Source organism: Ochotona princeps, chromosome 27 (assembly GCF_030435755.1).
Source record: "Ochotona princeps isolate mOchPri1 chromosome 27, mOchPri1.hap1, whole genome shotgun sequence".
NCBI classification, from domain to species: domain Eukaryota; kingdom Metazoa; phylum Chordata; class Mammalia; order Lagomorpha; family Ochotonidae; genus Ochotona; species Ochotona princeps.
The window spans coordinates 12,052,060-12,073,423 of record NC_080858.1 but is presented as its reverse complement, the minus strand read 5'-3'; the positions used below and the strand labels follow the sequence as shown (position 1 = coordinate 12,073,423).

The window sequence follows — 21,364 nt, the reverse complement described above, 5'->3', positions numbered from 1 at the left end:
TTTGATACTCTAGAACTCCAGGTTATCTGCCCGAAAGCTTTTTCACTTTCACCCTAAGACTTCCTCAAACTCTTACTAATGTATTGGCTCACCTTCCCCTTCTCACTATCATTTCTTAGGTACTTCTTCCAGCTGTTCTTCCATGAGGCAGAAGGATATTACAATAGTCAGATAATCTTTTGAGGCAATCTCATTTTTACTTCTTGGACTCATTTATTGTCTTTGCACTGACAATTTTTGAACTTTATACCCAACTTTTCTGTTCTTTACTAAACAACTGTCAACTGTTTTCTTGTCATGTAGCTATCTGATTTACAGTTATTTTTACATATACACACGTGCATGCATGCTTATCTGTAAGTATACAGAAATGTAATACTATTATTAATAATCAGCTAATTATTTACATCATAATTTTATAGAGACCATAATTTATTCACCTTAGTACATTCAGTTGTCACAGAAGTGGTCCGGATCTCTCACCACCAGGAAAATACAAATAAAACCCTACTGAGGTTTCCCCTTCCCCCACTAAGAATGGGTATCACCCAAAAATCGCAACACAATCAGTGCCGGCCAGAACACAGGGGAAAGGTTCCCTACCCCACTGCTGCTGGGGATGAAACTATTACAGCCATTTTGGAGGATGTGGTGATCTCGCAGATTTCTGAAAATAGATCTACCGTAGGACACAGTTATCCCACTCCTGGGAATTTACCCAAAATAAATGAAATCAACATGAGAGACACCTTTTGCTCCATTCATCAAACTTTTATGATGTATAGTGTACATTATTCTGGAATTCATGTAGAGTTTAAATTAACTGATTTCTACCTTAAAGGAACTTAATATCCTAGCAAAGGAACTAGAGCAGGTTTCAAAAGCTTACCAATGTATAAAGGAGAGTTTTCAGACTTGGCAAAATCTTCTATATAGGAAATACCTAGAGGCATGATGGGGGTTTCACCCACTCCACGTATAATGTTTCCTACCAGCACATACACCCACATGAAAGAGTGTACTTCCTTCACGCATTCTGCATTAAAACAAAAGGAGACAGTGCATTAGTGTTTTAATGGTAAAGTACCAGTTACAAGTAATTCTGGTTTCCATGTAATGGTTTCCATGTAAACATTTCAGTTATCACACGAGCCGGATATCCTCTTGGAAACAAGTTCACCTTTTTATGCCAGCAATGAATCAATGGGCCATTCCTGCTATATTTTTTGACATAGTTGAGTGCAGACACATGTACATGGTGCTGATTTGACTAGAGCCAATTCCTATTGATTTGCACAAGATGAGTATGCACACTTATTCCCAATTTTGTGTTTAGTGATAACAGATTGTTAGTTGCATAATACTTACACTACAGAAATCGGAAAGCATTAAATATCAGAAAACCTCTCCAACCTCCAAGAGGTTCAGTTTCAGAGCAGTTTAACTAATTCAGTTTAACCTGCTATGAGTTGTACCCTGTCCTCACACAACTTTGGGAACAAAAACAAAACACATACACATTTCTCCTTAAAATTAATAATAAACTTTTTAAAATGTAAACAAGTCTCACTGAAGATTAATTTCTCTCCAGCTGTTTATTGAAATTGGGTAATGACTCTATACAGCCTGTTATCCAAATATACCAGGAGTCACTAAGTACTTTTTAAAGAAGAAATCCCCTCAGTTCTTGAAGCACCAGCTGCATAGCAGAATAACAAAGACAAGGCCAAAGGGAATTAAAAGGAAACAAAAATGGAGATTTCTGAAGCCTAATAACTTCCTCTTCTCCATTGTTGCTCTAAGCCAAAATATTAGCCAGGGATGTGAGGGCTATCTGGCTGCGACACCTGTCACCCCATTGATTGCCAGGGTTGATACTGACTCATCTGGCTGGCTGGGCGGGTGTCCCCTTCCTCCCTCACCACTCCACGTGCGTCCCTCCCGAAGCTGCGGGAGGACGACCATCCACACTAGAGACGGCTAGAGGCCAGTCTTCGGTCAAGGGTATACGAGTAGCTGCGCTCCCCTGCTAGAACCTCCAAACAAGCTCTCAAAATAGTAGCCAGTATAGCTATGTAGAGAGTACAGGGGAGATACCGAATGTGAGTTCTAAGGAAAACATTGTAAATCTTCTGCCAAATTGGAAACAGTGGTGACAAGGAAATGAGGGGATTTAGAGATGAACTCTTGGGGGCACTTATTGTTTCCAACATTAAAAGCAGATGAATACATCTGCTTACAAACTGGTTACATGCTAACCAAATGTGTGAGTGTCCTGGTACAGCCAGATCCAGAAATTTCCTGTGATATATATCTTATAGTCATACTCATTCCATGTTGAGCATTCAGATTTTTTATGTCAAGCATAATTTGTGTTGGGAGGTTGTAGGTAAATTCTAGACCTTTTTTAGGGGAAAAAAAAAAATCAAGCAATGGAAGGCATTGCAACTTCCGAGAAATAAGTTCGAAGAGGAAGTCTCCAATGGACCCACCGCGAGCGGGATGGCATCCGGATTGGACTTCAACACCACTACTGGCTCCACAGAAGAACAGGGCACAATGCTCATGTCACTGGTTTACGTTGTTATCCTTGGGGGAACTAGGTGTACAGCTGCTCTGCAACTCTGACGCCGTTTTCCTTTCCACTGTTTCTGTTCAAAATCCCTATCCTTTGCAACCATGGCAATCTCCACTGCCATGAATTCAGTAGAAAATGTCCCTAAACAGGTAAAAAATCAGGCTCGAGGAGTAACAGCAGTGTTACCTCCAGTCTAAATAGAGTCCTTTGCATTTTATTTAGGTCCCATAGCATTGGAAGGGGCAGAGTCTGGAATGTTCCTGCCTGGGCCTACAGGAAGCTAGAAGCAGCACTGTGACTGTTTTGGATTATAAGGTTGTGCCAGAACAGGGGCCAAAAAGACACGTTCTAGTTCAGCTGAAAGGAAACTGCAGAATTACAGCATGCTTTCTTATCCTAGTACAGGTGTTCAGTTACACAGCACAAATCTGTTAGATTCTGTTTGCTGTCTCCTACTTCCGCAATCACATAGGCCAAATCACAAGCATAAACCTTTTTTTAAGATGATATTCTCAGAGATTTTGCAGTAGCTCTTGGATTGATGTATGACTCATTTTTAAATTAGCTATTTAAAGACATGGAATGCAAGAGGAGGGGCCGGCACAATATTGTAGCATGTTAATTTTGCACCCACAGTGTGGCATTCCATGTAGATGCTAGTTTGTGTCTCATGTGATACACCTCCTACCCAGCTCTCCACTTAGGCCCTGGAAGAGCAGCAGAGGTTAGCCTAAGTCCCTGGGACAACGAACCCCATATGAGAGACCTGCAAGTAGCTCCTGGCTCCAAGTTTGGGATAAGCTCAGCTCTGGCTATTGCAATAATTTGGAGAGTCTACAAATGGATGGAAGACCTTTTGTACCCATTTCTCTATAAAAAGTGCCTTTCAAATAAAAATAAATGAATCTTAAATATAGTGGGAAAAATCTATGTATGCTTAACCATTCCCACTCCCCTCTACATAGATTTCATTAGTTAAACTCACTTTTTCAAACCCAGTCTCCCTGAAGGACAGAAAGTATTCAGTTACAAGTTCACTGAACAGGAAGCAATACAACGAAATGTACAACCTGATGGATCATGCGTTGGACCTACAGTCTGGGTTCCATTGTCTGTACATAAGAAACTGTTTGCGGACAAGTTTCCTGAAACTGAGACTGTAGACTCATATTCATATCTGTATGAACAAAATGGAGACACATCAAGTTAAGAAGCTCACGTGGGTCACGGCACCACTGCATAGACTGGTAACTTGCATTTCACTGAAGCAATCCTCGCCCAGTCCAGAAAGGATGAATTTCATCTTTCTGACTCTAACCAACCTTGATCCCTTAATAATATCACAAAGAACTTGGTTCTCACTTATCTGATATACATATATCGATGTACATATCATATACATATGCTACTGAGTAAAGATTAAGTAAGAAAATAAGGTTTTGAGGAGAAAACAACAACACAATGAAACAAGACTCAAATTTTGGATTCTCTTAAGTTTGTGACAGGCACAGCCTGGCTTTCTGAGAATCCAAACAATAGTTCTTCTACATGTTTAAGAACTGCCAAATAGAACATATTCCCCTTGGAATATGGCCTTGGGAAACTTTTCCTCATCAGGGCAGTATAATATACTGGACTTGTCCCTTTGCATAGGCACAGAAGTATTCACTGACCGTGACCATTTAACTTGGGCAAATTGCCACAAAGTCCACATGTCCTTCCTCAGAAGGTAAATTACACACACTGCAAGAATGGAGGGGAATATGTCCAACAAAGCCTCTCTTTGTTACAAACTATGCTGGGTTGTGTTCCATGGTGTTATTACGCAAGAAGCCAAAAGAAAGCTTGTCCTTCCAAGTTCCCTGTGAGTTAATGAATTTTCAGTTTTGGATGTCACTCATACTCCTCATTTCTGTACTGCACAACATAATCAAAAGAGTGAAAACATCTTTTAGCTAGAACAATCACCCAGTCATGTCCACAGAGCTCGACTGTTGGCTATGGTCGAAAGCTTCTGTCTTCATACTCATCACCCCATAAGACACTAGAGTCCCAAAGAAATAACACTACTGGTAGAGGATGCAAGTGCTGTAGATAATATCTGATTATCACATTATCTTGAATGGAATGGTAGATAAGAGGGCAGTAGAAAGTCTGTATAGAAACTTCCTATCTTGTCAAAAATACCTGAGAATATAAATTTTTTGTTCATTTAACTTGTCCTCTTAGCACTTAAGAACTCATTCAAGTTCTGTTTATTCCCAAAATGACATTAAAAAGGTTTTTATGATGCGAATAGCAAAGGCACAACTTCACAAGGATGAAGAGAATGGTAAATTGAACTATGAGAAGCTTAATAAGATTGAACATGGGACTGCAGTTTAAGTGAATAGTCACTGAATGAAAAGATGTGAGAAAACCTCCCACCATTCCCATAAGAGTCAATTGAATGTATGCCACACATCCCTGACAAATTGGAGGATATGTATAAACGTGAGTGTGGACATGGTACAAAGAACCAGAAAAGCTTAAACACTTTAGTTGAAAGTATGCATAGGGTCTGGCATAATGGCTAAATGGCTAAATCCTCACCTTTCAAGCTCCAGGATCCCATATGGTTCATGTCCCTGCTGCTTCACTTCCCATCCATATCCATATCCCATCCTGCTTATAGCCCTGGGAAAGCAGTTCAGGATGGCCCAAAGTCTTGGGACCCTATACCCACATGGGAGACCCAGAAGAAGCTTCAATTGGCTCAGCTCTGGCCATTGTGGCCATTGTGACTAGCAGATGCAAAATCTTTCTCTGTCTTTCCTTCTCTCTGTAAATCTGACTTTCCAATAAAGATAAATCTTAATTTTTAAAAAAAGTAAATAAGTATGCAAAAAGGGGGCCAGCATGGTGGTACAGTATGCCACAGAAAGCCTTTTTCCTGCTAAATTGCTGGAGAATACAGTCAGAAATGGCCCAAGAGCCTGAGCCCCTACCATCCACCCAAGAAGCAGACGAGAGAGAGAGAGAGTGTGTGAGTGTGTGTGTGTGTGTGTGTGTGTGTGTGTGTGTGTGTTCTGGGCCCCTGGCTTCAACTTACAGCTGTTGCAGGCATTTGGGGAGTGAACAGTAAGATGTCATGTGTGTGTGTGTGTGTGTGTGTGTGTGTGTGTGTGTGTGTGTGTGTGTATTTCAGAAGGCAAGGGAAAAGAAAAGGCAGAGGGGGAGGAGGCGGGAGGTTCTTGTCTCGACTACTCCAGTTCGCATCCAACTCTCTGTTCGTGACCTGGGAAAACAACATGGGTTGGCTCAAGGCCTTGGGATGCCACACCCATGTGGGAAACCTTGAAAGAGCTCCTGGCTCCCAGCTTTGGGTCGGCTCATCTCTTGCCATTGCAACTATGTGGAGAACAGAATAGCAGATGGAAGCACTTTCTCTCTCTGTAATTCTGCCTTCAAATAAAATAAAACTTTTAATATTAATGAATTACAAATAAATAAAATGTGTATTACGAATAGTTAGATTCCTGGGGGCCTTACTCTGCCACTGGAAATCTGAACAAGCACAGTGAAAATAGGGAGGCCATTCAACATACTAAAAATGGGGGAGGGGGAATATTTGAAAATCCACATGCAAAAAAGTGAGATTCCTAATTCCATCTGGCTTCTAGCCAAACTTCTATTTCCCAAAAGTCAGATTGGAGACTCCAATGCGAGATTATATGCAACTGAGCCATCCAAAAAACAAGGCGTATCTCCACACAACATCCTGTGCAGAAATCCTCCACTAGCCCAGACCTCAACATGCATGCCACACCAGTAACTTGTTGTTGCTATTCTCTCCTGATACTCACAGATATCTAAGACTCCCTTAATATTTAAGGGAATCCCATCACAGTTAAAACAGAAACAAGCAACAAACTGTACACTGAAGGAACAGAGACTAGAAATCAGATATGGAGTATCTGGGAAAAGGCACCAATACACATGTTTTAAACCAACAAGATGTTCCTCAAAAAGAAACATGTAAACAAGAGCCTATGAAAAATAAAAATATGATAGCATACAACAATCTACTGAAGACTTGGGAAATGAGATTCACTCTCCCAAGAACCCCAGGAAGACAGGAAGTTAGAAAACCAGAGAAAATAAAGGTGAAAAATTCATAAGCCTAACATGGAACAGGTGCAAGTCAGGAATTAAGGAGAAAATATATGTCACTTTTCCTAATGTCCCAATTAAAAGAACAAGAGAAAGAGAGGTTTGTACCAACATTCTGATAAGGAACTTCAAGCCCTGACATCCAAAACAAAACTCCAGTAGCTCCCAGATAAAGGAAATATTTCAGAGAGATTAAAATGACATAGGATTCTTAGTAACACTAAAAGATATAAAGCACTGAAACAATGATTTCTAAGTCCCTAGGGAAAAAATATTTTCAACCTATATTTCGTGCTGGCAAACAATCAGGTATAGGAATAAAAATTATTTTCAGATATAAAATATCTTACATGTTATACTTTCCTTGCATACTTTCTCAGAAAGCTAATTGGATTTTTGTTATTAAAAACAAAAATGAAACACAAAGACTATGTTAAGAAATATCTTCTTAGATTCAAGGAGAGGTAGAGCAAATCCCCAATTCCCAATAATAATAAAAGAATTTTCAGGAAAACATCTGTGAAATAGCTCTAGAGTTCCCAGTTCAGAATGCAGAGAATTCAGAGTAATAGTTGATGTGGGGAGAACATTTGGCCTACCATATGATAATGAATGAGCAAAAGACACATAGAAAGCTGATGACAAGAAAAAAATCAGACGATTATGAAATCCAGAGAAAATAGAAAGTTATGCAACATAGGAAAGATAACAGCATGGCTCAGTGGTGGGAAATACTGACATCGTTACACACGTGTGAGCACGGCCTGTGTTATCCCCACAGCAGCACAACAGAGCTGTGTGCCACGTTTTGACATCTCAGTGACGGATTTACATTCAGTGCTAGTTCCATCTGTTGAACACTAAGTCAGGCTCAGAAAGACTCATCACATTTTCTCAATTATAAAAGTGAAAAAGATATCAAATGAGAATAAAATAGTGGCTGGTAGAGTTAGAAAGGTTGGAGAGAGGCTGATCAGTGGATATTCAAACAGGTGAAATCACTGAAGTTCAGGAGCACAGCAGGATAAATACAGATTGAGAATGTTTGCAACACAATAAATAATACATCTGAGGACATCAATATGCAAATTATCCTCAACTGATCATTACACATCATATCCATGTACTGAAATGTCACACTATACTCACAAATATCAACAGTTTTACTGTGTCAAATTATTAAAAAGAAGTGCAAACAAAATTTTAAAGCAGCTGAAGAATCCCCATCACCTCGTAGGGTCACAGTCACCCTAACGTTGCTAAGCATCACAATACGCGTGTGACTGTGGCAATGCTATTTCAGTGGGTTTATTTTTTTAAGACTTACGCAGTTATTTGAAAGTTGCAGTTGAAGAGAGAAAGAGAGGGAGGGGAAAGGGAGTTGGAGAGAGATAGAGAAACAGTCATACACCTTTCTTTTGTTAGTTCACTCCCCAGATGGCTAAAACAGCCAGGGCAGAGCCAGGCCCAAAACAAGAGACAGGAGATTCATCCCCATGTCCCACGTGGATGACAGAGGCCTAGAACCTCGGGCCATATTCTGCTGCTTTTCCCAGGCCATTAGCAGAGATTTAGACTGAGAGGGAAGTAGCCAGAACAGGAACTGGAGCCCATCTATGGGTGCCAGCTCTGCATGCTGTGGTTTTACCCAACACATCACAATGCTGGCTCCTGTTTTGCAATGTTTAAGTACAAATACATAGTATTGGTGGTACAACTGCCTACAGTCCTACAGTATTCAATATAGTGCTGTGTGGTAGGAGTTTCTGTCCTAAAGCAATAGGCTAAACCAGATGGTACAATGAGTAGAATGTGCCACCAGGGTTGGTGTAAGGTCACTCCATGACATTCACATTAAGGAAAGCGCTCAGTGATGCCCGTCTCGGGATCTATCTCCATTGTAAAGTGATTCAAGAGTGTACACTTACCTAACATTAAACTGTGAAAACCTGGTAAGACAAGCACGCACTGGGAAGTATGGTGACAAATAGAAGAAAAAGTAACAGGTGCACTGATTGCCTCTGGAAAGCACAACTAACAGACATGGGACTTCTCTTATGTAAGCCTGCTGATGCATTTTTAACTTGGTACATAAATCACTGTGTTAACATTGAAATAGCAATCAACCTTCACACTGGTCTCTTGGTGACCTACAATCGAACAGAACCTTACTGTAACTTGAATTGCTTAAGAGGTCCTGAGGTTGGAGTAATCCCATATTTTGGAAAATCCTAAGCATAATTACATCAGACTCAGTTCCGCGAAGGAGTTGTCCCAAATCCTTCTTTCATAAATTCATAAAAACATGTGGAAGCATGGATATCTAAGGGTGTAACAGAGCAGTAGAACAAAATTCAAAAATTCCACTCTCACACCCTTACAGAGTAAATTAAAGGCTTTATTTCTCACAGGAAAATGTTGAATTGAAAGCTAAAATTAGAAATTGGACACTTACCTGTCCATGAGGAAATGGGGTAGTGCTTCTAAGAAACATCCTAAGCCCATAACTGCACATCCAACACCAATCACTATAGGTCTATGCAGTTTTGTTCCAAAATAACTCACAAATATAATCAACAAGAGATTTCCTGGGAGAAAAATGACAGCACTCATTTCAGTAAGCATAACTAAAATCTCAATAAGCAAATATCAACTCAATCATTCACATTCTAGCAACTGCTGCACAACAAAACATCTCAAAACTTAAGACTGGTGGCTACAGGTGCGTCAGACAATTAATGAAGTTCATCCATGACCTGACAAGTGTTCTGTTTCACAATTGTGGACAAACACATTAACATATCTCTGTGTGACACCAACATTTCATGAGGACAGAGGAAGAGAAGCCAGTAAAAGAAACTAAAGAATGGTTCTGATAAATTTTAAAGGTTCTATCAGTTATTAATCTTACAAGATGAGATACAAAGATGGACATTATTTTTTATGCGACCTCTGCTCTCCTCCGTGCCTACTCTATGGAACATTGTTTTCTGATGCTCAGGAAGAGAAGCAAAGGACAATTTAAGGTGGATCCATGTGTTACAACACGATTGAAGATAACTATATTAGTCAACATGATCAAGACAGAGATGTATTTTAAATTTTGCTTCTTAGGTCAGATAATTTTATTTAGCAAAAGGAATTGGACTCCTACTTCATTAACTTGGTCTAAAGTTTGCATCAGAAGAGTAAAATACTCAATGAAAAATGTAGCCCTCTACCTTAGGGATTACATTAGGACAAATTACCTTTGAGAAAGAAAATTAGGCCTCTTCTACCACTATCACTTGGGCAGCTTGCTTCTTCCAATGCCACTTGGGTGGCTTCTGGGGCCAGGGCTGGCAGTACAAGCCTAGGGACTTATGCAAGTGCTTGGGTTCCAGATGGGCAGGTAGGGTTGGGAGGATGGGGGCCAGGGGTTGAAGGGGGTAGGGCCTGATATGCTGATGTGGTGTGCTGGTGCACCAGGCTTTGGGGCTTGCACATGTGCTTGGGTTCCAGGCAGGTACAGGTATAGGGTCCCATGTGTGCTGCAGGACAGGCCTGGGACCTGTGGATGTGCTGTGGTCCTGGATGGGCAGGTAGGGATCCGGGCCAGCACACCATTCTGCTGGACGACCAGGCTGGGGAACCCACACACTTGTGGGTAGGGAAGAGGTATGGGATGTACGGGAGGGGGAAATACTGATGTGGTACATTTCAGGTGAGGGAGACTTCTGGGGGAACTTGTACCAACAAACCAACTGTAGTTGCAAGTAAACAGATGGGCAGAGACAGAGCAGATTCCAGGAGGAAATTGAAGAACCTTCTGGGTCAAATCAATGCACCCACCACACGGCAGCCCTGCACTGGGCTATTTAGCACTGCCCAGCACTCACTAGCACACAAAGTTAAGGATGGGGAGGCCTACCTGGCAAGACTAGACCACAGTACCCACCCGATTATCAGAACAGGGGGATAGGGGATAGGACTCATTAGACTGGGTCATGACACTAACCTGTATGCAAGATAACTGGGTTTAATGGTAGATTCTGTGGGGATTATATGGGCTCACCCCCATGGGACTGTAATATCCACTGGTTTCCTTCAGAGCTGGGGAAGATGGTGGGACAAACTAGGCATGGAATTCACTGATACTCATGGATAGTGGGGCTGGGAACAGGCTGGGATAGTCCAGGCTGCATTCTACTTCTATTTCCACATCAGCCACGTTGGCCTCTCCCCGTTTCTGAACTCTAGCATCAAAGCTATGCATGTTGAGGCCAGGATCGGATCTCCAGCAGGCCACAGCTGGCAATTCATAGGTATTCTATACATATGAGTGTGAGTCCAACATTCCAGTGGCCTTGCTTGGTCATTAAAGCAATCATTATAAGCAAGGATTGGAGAAAGGGACATACATGAAAACCCTGGAGAATGCTCACAAACTAACAATCTCCACCTTGACCTTAGCCAGCCAGGAACATTGGGCTGAATGTTATTCTACATAAAAGCTCCTACGATGGCTAATCCTTTTCCTTTTGTTTTTCTTCTGTTGTGATTCTCTTTCACACTTGGCTAACCTCATTCCTTCATCTTGAAAACTTTCACACATCCTCCAAGAGTCTTTCTTCTGTGAGTGAGGTTGTACGTGCTGTTCTGTTCCTATTGGATCATACATAAATCTACGTTGCCACACTTCTTCCTTCAAATGGAAGTATTATTTTACATCTGCAACCTCAATACCTTGTGAGCAAAATCTGCACAAAAAACTACATAAGGAGTTAGTTCTAACTCTGTTGCTGGAATCTAGCATGCAGGTTTTGGGCTAAAGGAGAGGGTGTGGAATATCAGGAGAGAGGATGAAACATCATCTATTTTGGTGTGACCTCTACTCAGCCTTGATTTCTCTTTTGAATAGTGGTTGAACATGTTAAAAGAAATTTCCACTTAGAAACAAGTTGAAGCCATTACAAAAAAAAACAAAAAAAAAATGAGTGTCATTTGGGTAGCTTTGTTCCTGAAAGAACTCCTTCCTCCTTCATTTTTCCTCTCTGGTCTTACATGATCCCAGTCAGCCATAAAACCAGAACCGATGAGGACATTTTACTCTGCCCTAGAGACTGTCTCTGAAATACACTTGGCATATAAAAGCAGTTTCTTTTTCCTCTGTATTTAGAAGAGAGACCCATTCACATGCTAGGCATGGTGGAGGAAAAATATTACATTTTTCTTTAGAAAAAAGTATGCCTTTCATCTCTACAGTGTCTTCTAACCAAAAAGATGGAGCACTTAGTTTCCGTATGGCTATCAAGTGGTAAATCTACATATGAATACTCTGGATACTCTGCTACTTATACCAGCAACCAACAGGCTATTACAATATTGTAAGTACTAGCCAGAGTTATTAGGCAAGAAAAATAAATCAAAGGAACACAAATTGGAAAGGAACAAGTCCAATTATCTATTTGCAGATGACATGGTTCTCTATGCAGGGGAACCAAAAGACTCAACTGAAAATTGAGTTGTTCAGACAACTGAAAATTGATTTGCCCTTAGACCCAGCTATCCCACTCCTGGGAATATATCAAATGAAATGAAATCTCCATATGTAAAAACAACCTGCATTCCTATATTTCTAGCAGCACAATCTAAAATAGCAAAGACATAGAAGCAACCCAGATGCTGGTTGAAAAAAGAATGGATATAGAAACTGTGGTTCATCTACTTCAGGGAATACTATACAGCCATTAAAATAATGAAATCCTATCAATGGTCCCCAATTGGGGACCATTATGCTCAGCGAAAGAACCCAGTCCCAAAAGAACAAACATCATATTTTATCTCTGATTTAACATAACCTTCATGCAAAATATAAAACAAGCAGATATATAGGTTAACGTGTAGATGAACTGTACAATGGATTCTAGCATACCAGGAACTGAAGATATGTTACAGTAGACATCTCTATTCCTGAATAAAATAACTCCCAATGAATCGGTTAAACAGACTTTGACAGTATGATACTAGGTCTTGTATCTTTGTCTTTATCTACAATGCCATGATAAACAGCAGAAAGCTAACTTTGTACCTGTTACTGAAGGACAATACTACCATTATAAAATGGGAGGACATTATGGGTGGGAAAAGGGATGACAGGGGAAAACGTGGGGGAGGGAAGAATCCTTGAACCTACAAAACTGTATCATATAAAATAATGAGTGAATATATACACACATACGTATGAATGTACACACACACAGAGACTGATTTACATAAGCTGGGACCTTATGTAAATGCAGTCATGTGACATACAGTCCTCTTTGTCCAGACTTTCTCATTAATCAATAATTAAGCATTTTTTGAAAAAAAAAATTCAAGTTTGCAGCATAGAGAAAACAAAATGCAAAAAAAAAAAAAAAGATGAATTCAAAAATAATCCATTACCAATCTCGAAGCTCCCATTAATAAATCCAACCAGCGATGTTGGGATGTTGAATTGTCTTTCTATTTGTGTGAGCATGGAATTCATGTAAGATCCAGATAATGTTTTGGATACATACGCACACGTGATTGCCAACAGAAACATCTAGGAATAAAAAACGTAAGAAAACATGAGAAGAATGACCTTTTAAATTACATACTTGTATCTACTGACAAAAGGCTTTCACCACTGAGTGACGGTCTCCAATTAAGTAATACTTGAATCTACAAAAACTTTAAAGTATAGTCTGCCCTTCTTATCCCTTATAGTATGTTTTCTCTGAAAACTCAATGTAACACTAATGAATTAGTGATACTGTATTTTGCAGCTTTCTCATTCTATAGGCACACCTTAAACACAAATAGAAACAAAGCCACTCAAAGTAAGTATAGCTCTTGATTCAAATAGGTTTTTAGCACTATAATACTGTTTTATATATACACACACATAAATATACACCCACTTTATATATATTTATATACACACACACACACACACACACATATACACTCTTTAATGAAAACAAAGCATGTTTTGAAAAAAATCACATTTTCTATGTGTTCCAGAAAGATTGTGAACAATTATGTTATGATTTGTAAGAAACGAAGCAGGGCCAGTGCTGCAACAAAGCAGGCAAATCCACTGCCTGCAGGGCCAGCATCCCACATGGGCACTGGTTCAGATCCTGGCAGCTCAACTTCTGATCCGGTTCCCTGAGAAGGTGGCTGAGAAAGCAGGGGAAGTTGGCACAAGCAGTGGAGCCTCTTCACCCACGTGGGAGATGTCAGAAAAAGCTCCAGCTCCTGGCTTCGGACTGACAACTCTGGTCACTGCGGCCTTTGGGGAGTGAACCAATGGATGGAAGATTCTTTAACTCTTTCAAATAAATACATTTAAAAATAATAAAACATCAAGTCAAAATTCACAAATAAAAAAAACCTGACTACCAGAATTAAAATTCTGTTAGGTTTATTAAATCTGAAAGAAAAAAAAATTAGTGAGGATTTGAAAACAAGAATGCTGTATACTGTGTAATATTACAGTTATGTAGATTACTCTTTTAAAATCAATAAAGTGTGGATCAGATTATGTTAACCTGAACAGCCACCTTCAACTGCAAGCCAAAGGTCTTTTTTCTTGACCCTACTTAAAGATATCCCCTGATGATACTTCCATCCTGGCAGACCTCTTGACCTCTAGCCAGCACACTCAAATCCTTAAAAACCTAATTCTTACACCTGCTATAATTTCACTCTTGATTTAACCCAACATTTATCTTCTGCATTTCATCTACTTCAAAATTGTTCATTAACCTGATTCGTAGTCTCCAATCAGCCACATACTCTTTGATATCACCAATTTCACCTGCAAAATTATCTCAGTCTCCATGCCCACGTCCTTCTAGCTTTAGAAGCATCACTGTCCCTTCTCCTTTATAATAAAGTCCCTCCTCCCATGGTTTTGGATCCATTCTCATTCCAGAGATGAATTTCTGCCCTGCCTTCTATTTTCAAGCTCACTCTTTACTGCACCTTTCACTATTAGCTTGTTGATATTCTCAAGCAATGTTGAGCAACTGCAATCACTTTTAGTTTTCTCCAGACTTTCCCACCCCCAACCTCTCTTCCACACACCACTAGCATTAATTTGGAGCTTAATTATTTTTCTAACAAATACACAGTTGGCATGTGATTTTAATCCACTATGTATTTAGTAAAATACCTACTCAATTTCTAAGACTCATTTCTTTCAACATTTCTACCCTGAAGTGTCCTGTCACTGTTCTCTGGATGGTCTTGATCACTTACATATTTTCCCAGCCTACTAATACCTACTTCTCTCCCAGCCCTTGTTACTCTGAACCATATGCATCTAGAGGCCCACAGTTCCTCCATGTGTGTACTGTGAACAGTTCAGAAACTGAAGCCACATATTATTTATTTTGGGGTCTCTAGTATCAACTATGGGTCATAGGGTAAAGGCTTTTGGAAACCTATTTTGAAATTCAATAAATATGTGGTAGGTTAATTTTTAAATTGATCATTTTGTTTGTAACAAATATCCAAATACAGATATTTTTCTATAGCCTTCTCCTTTAATTTCTGTGCCAGATTTAGGTATTAGAACAATTGTGGCCTCCTTCTAAGAGCTAAAAGGTGTTATCTCTCATGTGGATTCTGAAATATTGGAAGACTAGTATTAGTTGTGTTTCCTGAAGATTAAGTAATTGCACTTAAACTTTAATTCTCAGACAAATGTATTTGTAACTGTGCTGTAGAATATTTAACTATCAGTCATTTTTAAAAATATATTATCAATATGGTGTGAGAAATGAGGAGCTCTAATGGGATTAAGCATATTATCTCTGTCCAGACAGGAAACCATGCACTGCACAGTAATGTACTCATGTCTGGGAAGTGCAGTCCCCCTTCAGAAGGGCTCCACCTCTGCGACCTGTGACCTGTGATCTCACAGGGCCGCATCTTCCACTATCATCACTGTGGGAGTTAGAGTTTCAACAGTTGAAGGCGAGTGATCACAAACATTCAGACCTCCGCATACACCTAAACCAATTAATTTAGGGAAATCTGAATTAAAAAATTATCTGAAAACAATCTGGGAAAATTGAGTATCAAGCTTAATAGGAATGAAGGTCATTTTATGGATTCAAGTTCATCTAGCTTTATCTCCAGCCATCAGTATTTTCATGAAAAGTTTCTGTGTACATTTTGTCTCTCTTCCCACTTCAAACCTTCACAGAAAACAAGGGGAAAAAAGGATTCTCACATAATTCCATTTTAAAAGCAAGGTCTACCAGATAAAGCACAAATCAGATTGGAGAAAATAACTTTCAAATTTTTTAAAAGATACTGAATTAAATATTACCCCTATACTCTCCCTAAAAACCCTAAAAATTTCCTAAGTTATTTGGTTTTATGCACAGATTAAAAGAAGCAATTGAGTGTTTCTACTCATGTCTCATGCCTTAAAACTTCCTTGTTTATAAAGTTAGTCTTACTACCTTTTAACAAAAATGCCCTAGAAGTCAAAGCAAATTTGCTAGGGATAGTCCTTATATGACAATCTTTTTTTCTTAATGAGCAAATGCATAAGTACAGAGAAACAATCTCTTGATTATTAACCAATTACCTCTAACTTCTACATAAAACTTGCACTTATATTATCATATCGTAATCTAATTTTGCCAAACTTCCGAGTAATCAAAAATTAAATAAAAAGCCTGTTGTGAATGGATAATACTGATTTGGCTTTTTTCCACAAATGCTATTAACAGTAACACCTAAGATTTACTTAACGTTGGGGCCAGCAATTTGGCTCAACAAGTTAATCCTCCATCTCCAAGTGCCAGCATCCCATTTGGTTACAAGTTTGTGTCCCTGGTACTCCACTTCCCATCAAGATCCCTGCTTATGGCCTGGGAAAGAAGTGAGGGTTGCCCAATGCCTTAGGACCCTGCACCCACATGGGAAACTTGGAAGAAGCTCTTGGCACCCAGCTTTGCATCAGCTCAGCTCCAGCCATTCCAGCCATCTGGGGAGTGAACCAGCAGTTGGCAGATCTTTCTCTGTGTCTCTCCTCTGTTAAATCTGCCTTTGCAATAAATGTTTACAATATTTTATGCTTATAATACTCCAGTCATTTTATCATCATTAAAAAGAATCCTAGGTGCAGTCATCGTGTTGTAGTGAGTTAAGTGGTTTCTTGGAATGCCCACATCCCCATATCAGAGTGCCTAGGGATCAAATCCCACCATCTCTTTCTGATCCAGCTTCCTGCTAAAGTGCTTGGGAGACATCTCAGATACCCGAGTCCTTGTCAGACACATAGGAAAGTTGGCTCCCTGCCTAGGCCTGGCCTCCACCCCTAAGCTGTTGTAGCCAGCAGTGTTCAGAGAGGGGATTACGAATGGAAGATTCATTCTCATTCTCTCTCTCTCTCTCTCTCTCTCCATTTTGTCACTCTGCCTTTAAAATAAAAGGAATTTTTTTTTAATTCTAGAAACTAGTAGTATTATCATCCTTCTCATATGAGAAAATGGGAACAATGAAGAGGGTAATACCTTGCCCAATGTCACAGAGAAAATCTCAGCTAAAAATTGGACAGGAACTCAGAGGATGGGGGCAACAAATCCGTGTGTTTAACCACTTAATAATAGGAGAAGGACATGAGAATTGTGGGACCATGAAGGACACTATTTTTTCATCAATTAACACATGGTTTCATGTGAAAGCAAACTTATAGATACATGTAGAACTTCTCCATTTTGTGTAATACATAAATACACACACATACATCTGCAAGGAAAATGAGATTGTAACAGGGAGAAACAGGTGACAGTGTGTTCAAGTAGGAACTTAAACAGTAGTGCAGACACGACAAATGCTCAGTCCTTGGTTTAAAATAAAGTCAAATATTGTTGAAATGTAAAACTGGAAGCAATAAAAAAAGATTTTGCTCTGAAATCATAAAAACAATCAGAACAGTTAACATGAGCACTGTCTTGCAAAAAATGATTGTTACATTGCCAGAATTGGAAGAAAACATTTGCTTTCCTGGGTCACTGTGACTTAATCTCTGCCTACGAACTACAACACTTTCTGTCCAATCAACTGTTTTTCAGAAGTGACCCGGACCTTTCACAGGGTTAAAAGCCCCTCAAGATGGACTTTATTCTGCCCTTTGATTAAGAAAGTAAATAATCTAGACTATCATGTACACTGGAAAGGAAAGCTATACATCCTATCTAACATTTAAGTTGTTCAAAATCATTAGTGATGAAATTGCCAAAGTCAATAATCGTATTTGGACACACCCTTGGTCAAAAAGTCAACTCTTTTAAAGAAATCACTAAATAAAGTAGTATATTAATATTCAATTATTTCATGCAAATATGAGCATTTCACAGGGATTACATTTTCTAATTTGCATATGCACACTCCCCCCACGTACACACACATACAAGCAACACAAATGAATTCTGTACCTTAATCTTGGACAGACATCTTATTCTATGCGTTTCAATCCTTTTTTCACTTTCTCCCATGTTGCTCTTCTGAGTGTCTCAAGGTATTTATGTTTTAAATCTTGCTATTCTTCAGCTCCACCCTTTTAAGAAAGCAAAAATACATTAAATGACAAAATTTCAAGTCACGCTTTTGAAAAAAATTACTGAATAACATGCAATGTAAGTAGAAATCATTGTATTACCAAAATTACCTCAGAAGGTTTTGATTAAGATCTAGAAAAGAATGGCACTAGGAGAGATTTAGTTGTTGATCTTACATCGAAAAACTTAGCATGAAATAGGTTTTCGGTGAGATTAAGAAATAACTTGTTATGACTCCCCCACCCCTTGCAAAATAATAACTACATGGTTAAAACAAAGCTTGTTATTTCTTTGGCCAAAACAAATAGAATCAAAGTATGCTCCTTGGACTTACATGAAAATTGCTGCTTTTAAGAACACAGAAGACTTTGATTTGTGTTTGTTCTCAAAATCAGCTTCAGGAAGCCCAGGAAGGCTCAACAATCTTTCTTTGGCTAGGCGCCCTCTTCAAGTTCTTTGGATTCCAAGACTTCCCTGGAGTCTCAGGAGGGGAAACACTTTCTGATGCACTGTTGATTTCCAGAAACCTGGGGAGACATGGAATGTTAAGCATGGAAGTAGTCTAAGTAAAAATACCAAATAATTCTATGATCTCAAAAGGAATCCTGCCATTCTAAGGTTTAGGAAAGAAAGCAAACATCAATTGAGATAGGTATATAGGTTCAAGCAACATGGTAAACATAGTGGGTATAGATATGTGCATCTGAATGTATGTTTAGTATTTAGGCATGCATCATACATACAAAATAGAAAGATGACAAAACCTGTTAGATTCTATTCATTTTTGTCTCTAGTTGAACCTAAAGGAGTTTTTTTTTCTACATTATGTCTTCAAAGTACCACTATAATTTGTACCAAAACTAAAGCATTTTACTTTGCTAATACTTATTCTAGCAAATCTATTTTAAGTTGAAAGGTGCAGAACAATTATGTATGAATAATGGTTTTTCTCCCAGTGTCTCAGATACAGCCAATATTTAATCAAAGTCTACTGTATTCCTGTCATTGTGCAAAGCACTTGAAATCAACTGTCCAGAATTGTCCAGTAGAAAAAATAAACTACTTAGAGAGCGGAACGTACTACTAGTAGTGGAGGGTACTTGGACACAGATCCTAACTGATACTTTCATCTGAGGAAGTTAAACTTTTTTCATTTTTTAAGGTTAAACCTTTAAATAAAACATAATGAAAAGGAGTAAGTGCAGGATGAAATTCACATACCTTGGTATGAGGTTGTAAAAAATGAACACAATCATAGATTATGGAGGAAAGCTATGGACACACTTGGTTCATTCTGAACACATGTACACACAAACTCAGCATGAAATCTTCCACATAAAATTTCAAATCGTCTTAGCTGTTATGCAAGAACATGATACTAGTTTTGAGAAAAACAAATAGAACCGAATAAATTTTCTAAGAATAGAAACACTTGATTTATCCATCCACCGCTGCCATGTTGGTTGGGGAGAGCTCAGGTCAGTGTGGGCTGAAATCTCCTAGATGCGTGACTGCAGCTGGGGGAATCCAGGCCAGGCATCCTGGGTACCACTTGGTAGTGCACTCTGGGAACTTGCAGTGACTCTGGGAGATGGCACAGGTGGGGATGAGCACGGACCTTAGGGTTCATGTTCAGGTGAGGAATGACTTCTCTGGTACTTCTATGGCCAAGGCTACTCTACTTGAAAGGCTACAACATGAAACCCACCAGAGCGTCAGAAAAGGGAATGGATATTGTGAGACTGGGCATGAAGTAGACAAATACATCAGTGAATCAGGTCTGGGGGTAGAATCTGCATGCAAGTATGTAGGCTCATCCATGTGGAACAGCAATCTCCACTGGCACGCACAAGAACTGTGGCTGAGAACAGGCCTGGTTGGGGAGCTGAAGGGACACCCTGGTTAGGCTGGAATTCCCACTGGTGAATGCAAGAGCTAGAATTGGTGCGTTGTCCTGGGCTGAACATGGCTGCAATCTTCTTTATCATGGGTGTGGCCTGAGTCTGGGACGGCCAAATTGGGCTAGACTCCAGCACACACTGGTACTCATTAAAATCAGGGTGGTTGTAGAATATGATAGGCTAGGTATCAACTGCTGCTGAGCCATGTAAGAACTATGTCTGGGCACAGACCATGTGTGGCTAGATGCAACAGCCAACAGTAAGAACCAGAAAGGGTACGGGCTGATTGGGCAAGGACACTGTTCACGCCAGGACAAAGTCAATTGGACAAAGTCAACCTGGGCCAGGGACCCACCAGTATCCATAAGATCTGCCACTTGGAGGAGACTGGATAGAGGAGCTTAGTGAACTCCTTTATCAGGCTGTAGTCCCTGCAGATCAGCTTAAAAACCAAGGCAAGGAGCAGCCCAAACTAGACAGGTACCTACCAGCATACATATGGGTCAGATCAGGGGGTGGGCCAAGCCGAGTCAGAATGTAACATCCACTGGCAGATCTGAGAACCAGGATTGGTTGCAGGAGGGACCAAGTTTGGGCTGCAACACCAGCCAGTTCACACTTGAGCTGGGACTGGGGACTTACTGGGCAAGGCTGGGCTTCAGCACCAACCAGCACAAGCTGGAACTGGGTGCAGGCTGGGCTGAACTAGACTGAAGCATCCACTGGTAGAGGCTGAGGAGAGGTAAGCCATATCAGTCTGGGGGCTGTGGGTGCCAGATGCATGAGCTCCAGGGACAGAGGGACCTTGGGCCTGCCAGTAAGGTGGTTGCTAGATCTGTGAGTCCCAGGGCTGGGGGGATCCGGCTTGGCTCAGGTCACCTGATTCAGGTCCATGAGCTCGATGGCAGATCACGGTGCACTTGGAGGACATGGTAACCCATTGGGGCCTGCAGAGGACATTTGGTACCACAGCAGAGAGTGGAGAACTGAAGAGATGGACAACTACCCCAGCCAAACGATGACAAAAAATATCTGGGCAAGTGAAGACTATAAAGTTGTGTCAGCCAATGGACATTGGAAGGGATTCCTCACCTATAGATTGGAAGGACTAACATTTTAGAACTATCGTATCCAGCTGGGCA

General features: G+C 40.1%; 1 protein-coding gene across 5 annotated transcripts in view; it reads right to left on the bottom strand.

Moving 5' to 3' along the window:
- SLCO1A2 (solute carrier organic anion transporter family member 1A2) overlaps positions 1 to 21,364 on the bottom strand; it is a 105,248-nt gene that overhangs the window by 22,039 nt on the left and 61,845 nt on the right. For all 5 annotated transcript variants that reach the window (XM_058655761.1, XM_058655759.1, XM_058655758.1 and 2 more), the window contains exons 2-7: positions 18,656 to 18,848; positions 18,199 to 18,320; positions 13,157 to 13,298; positions 9,186 to 9,318; positions 3,649 to 3,755; positions 890 to 1,036 (exon numbers count right to left, since the gene is read on the bottom strand). In XM_058655761.1, the coding sequence (XP_058511744.1) occupies positions 890 to 1,036; positions 3,649 to 3,755; positions 9,186 to 9,318; positions 13,157 to 13,298; positions 18,199 to 18,258 (589 nt within the window). In that variant the 5' untranslated portion in view covers positions 18,259 to 18,320; positions 18,656 to 18,848. The remainder of the gene's footprint in view (positions 1 to 889; positions 1,037 to 3,648; positions 3,756 to 9,185; positions 9,319 to 13,156; positions 13,299 to 18,198; positions 18,321 to 18,655; positions 18,849 to 21,364) is intronic.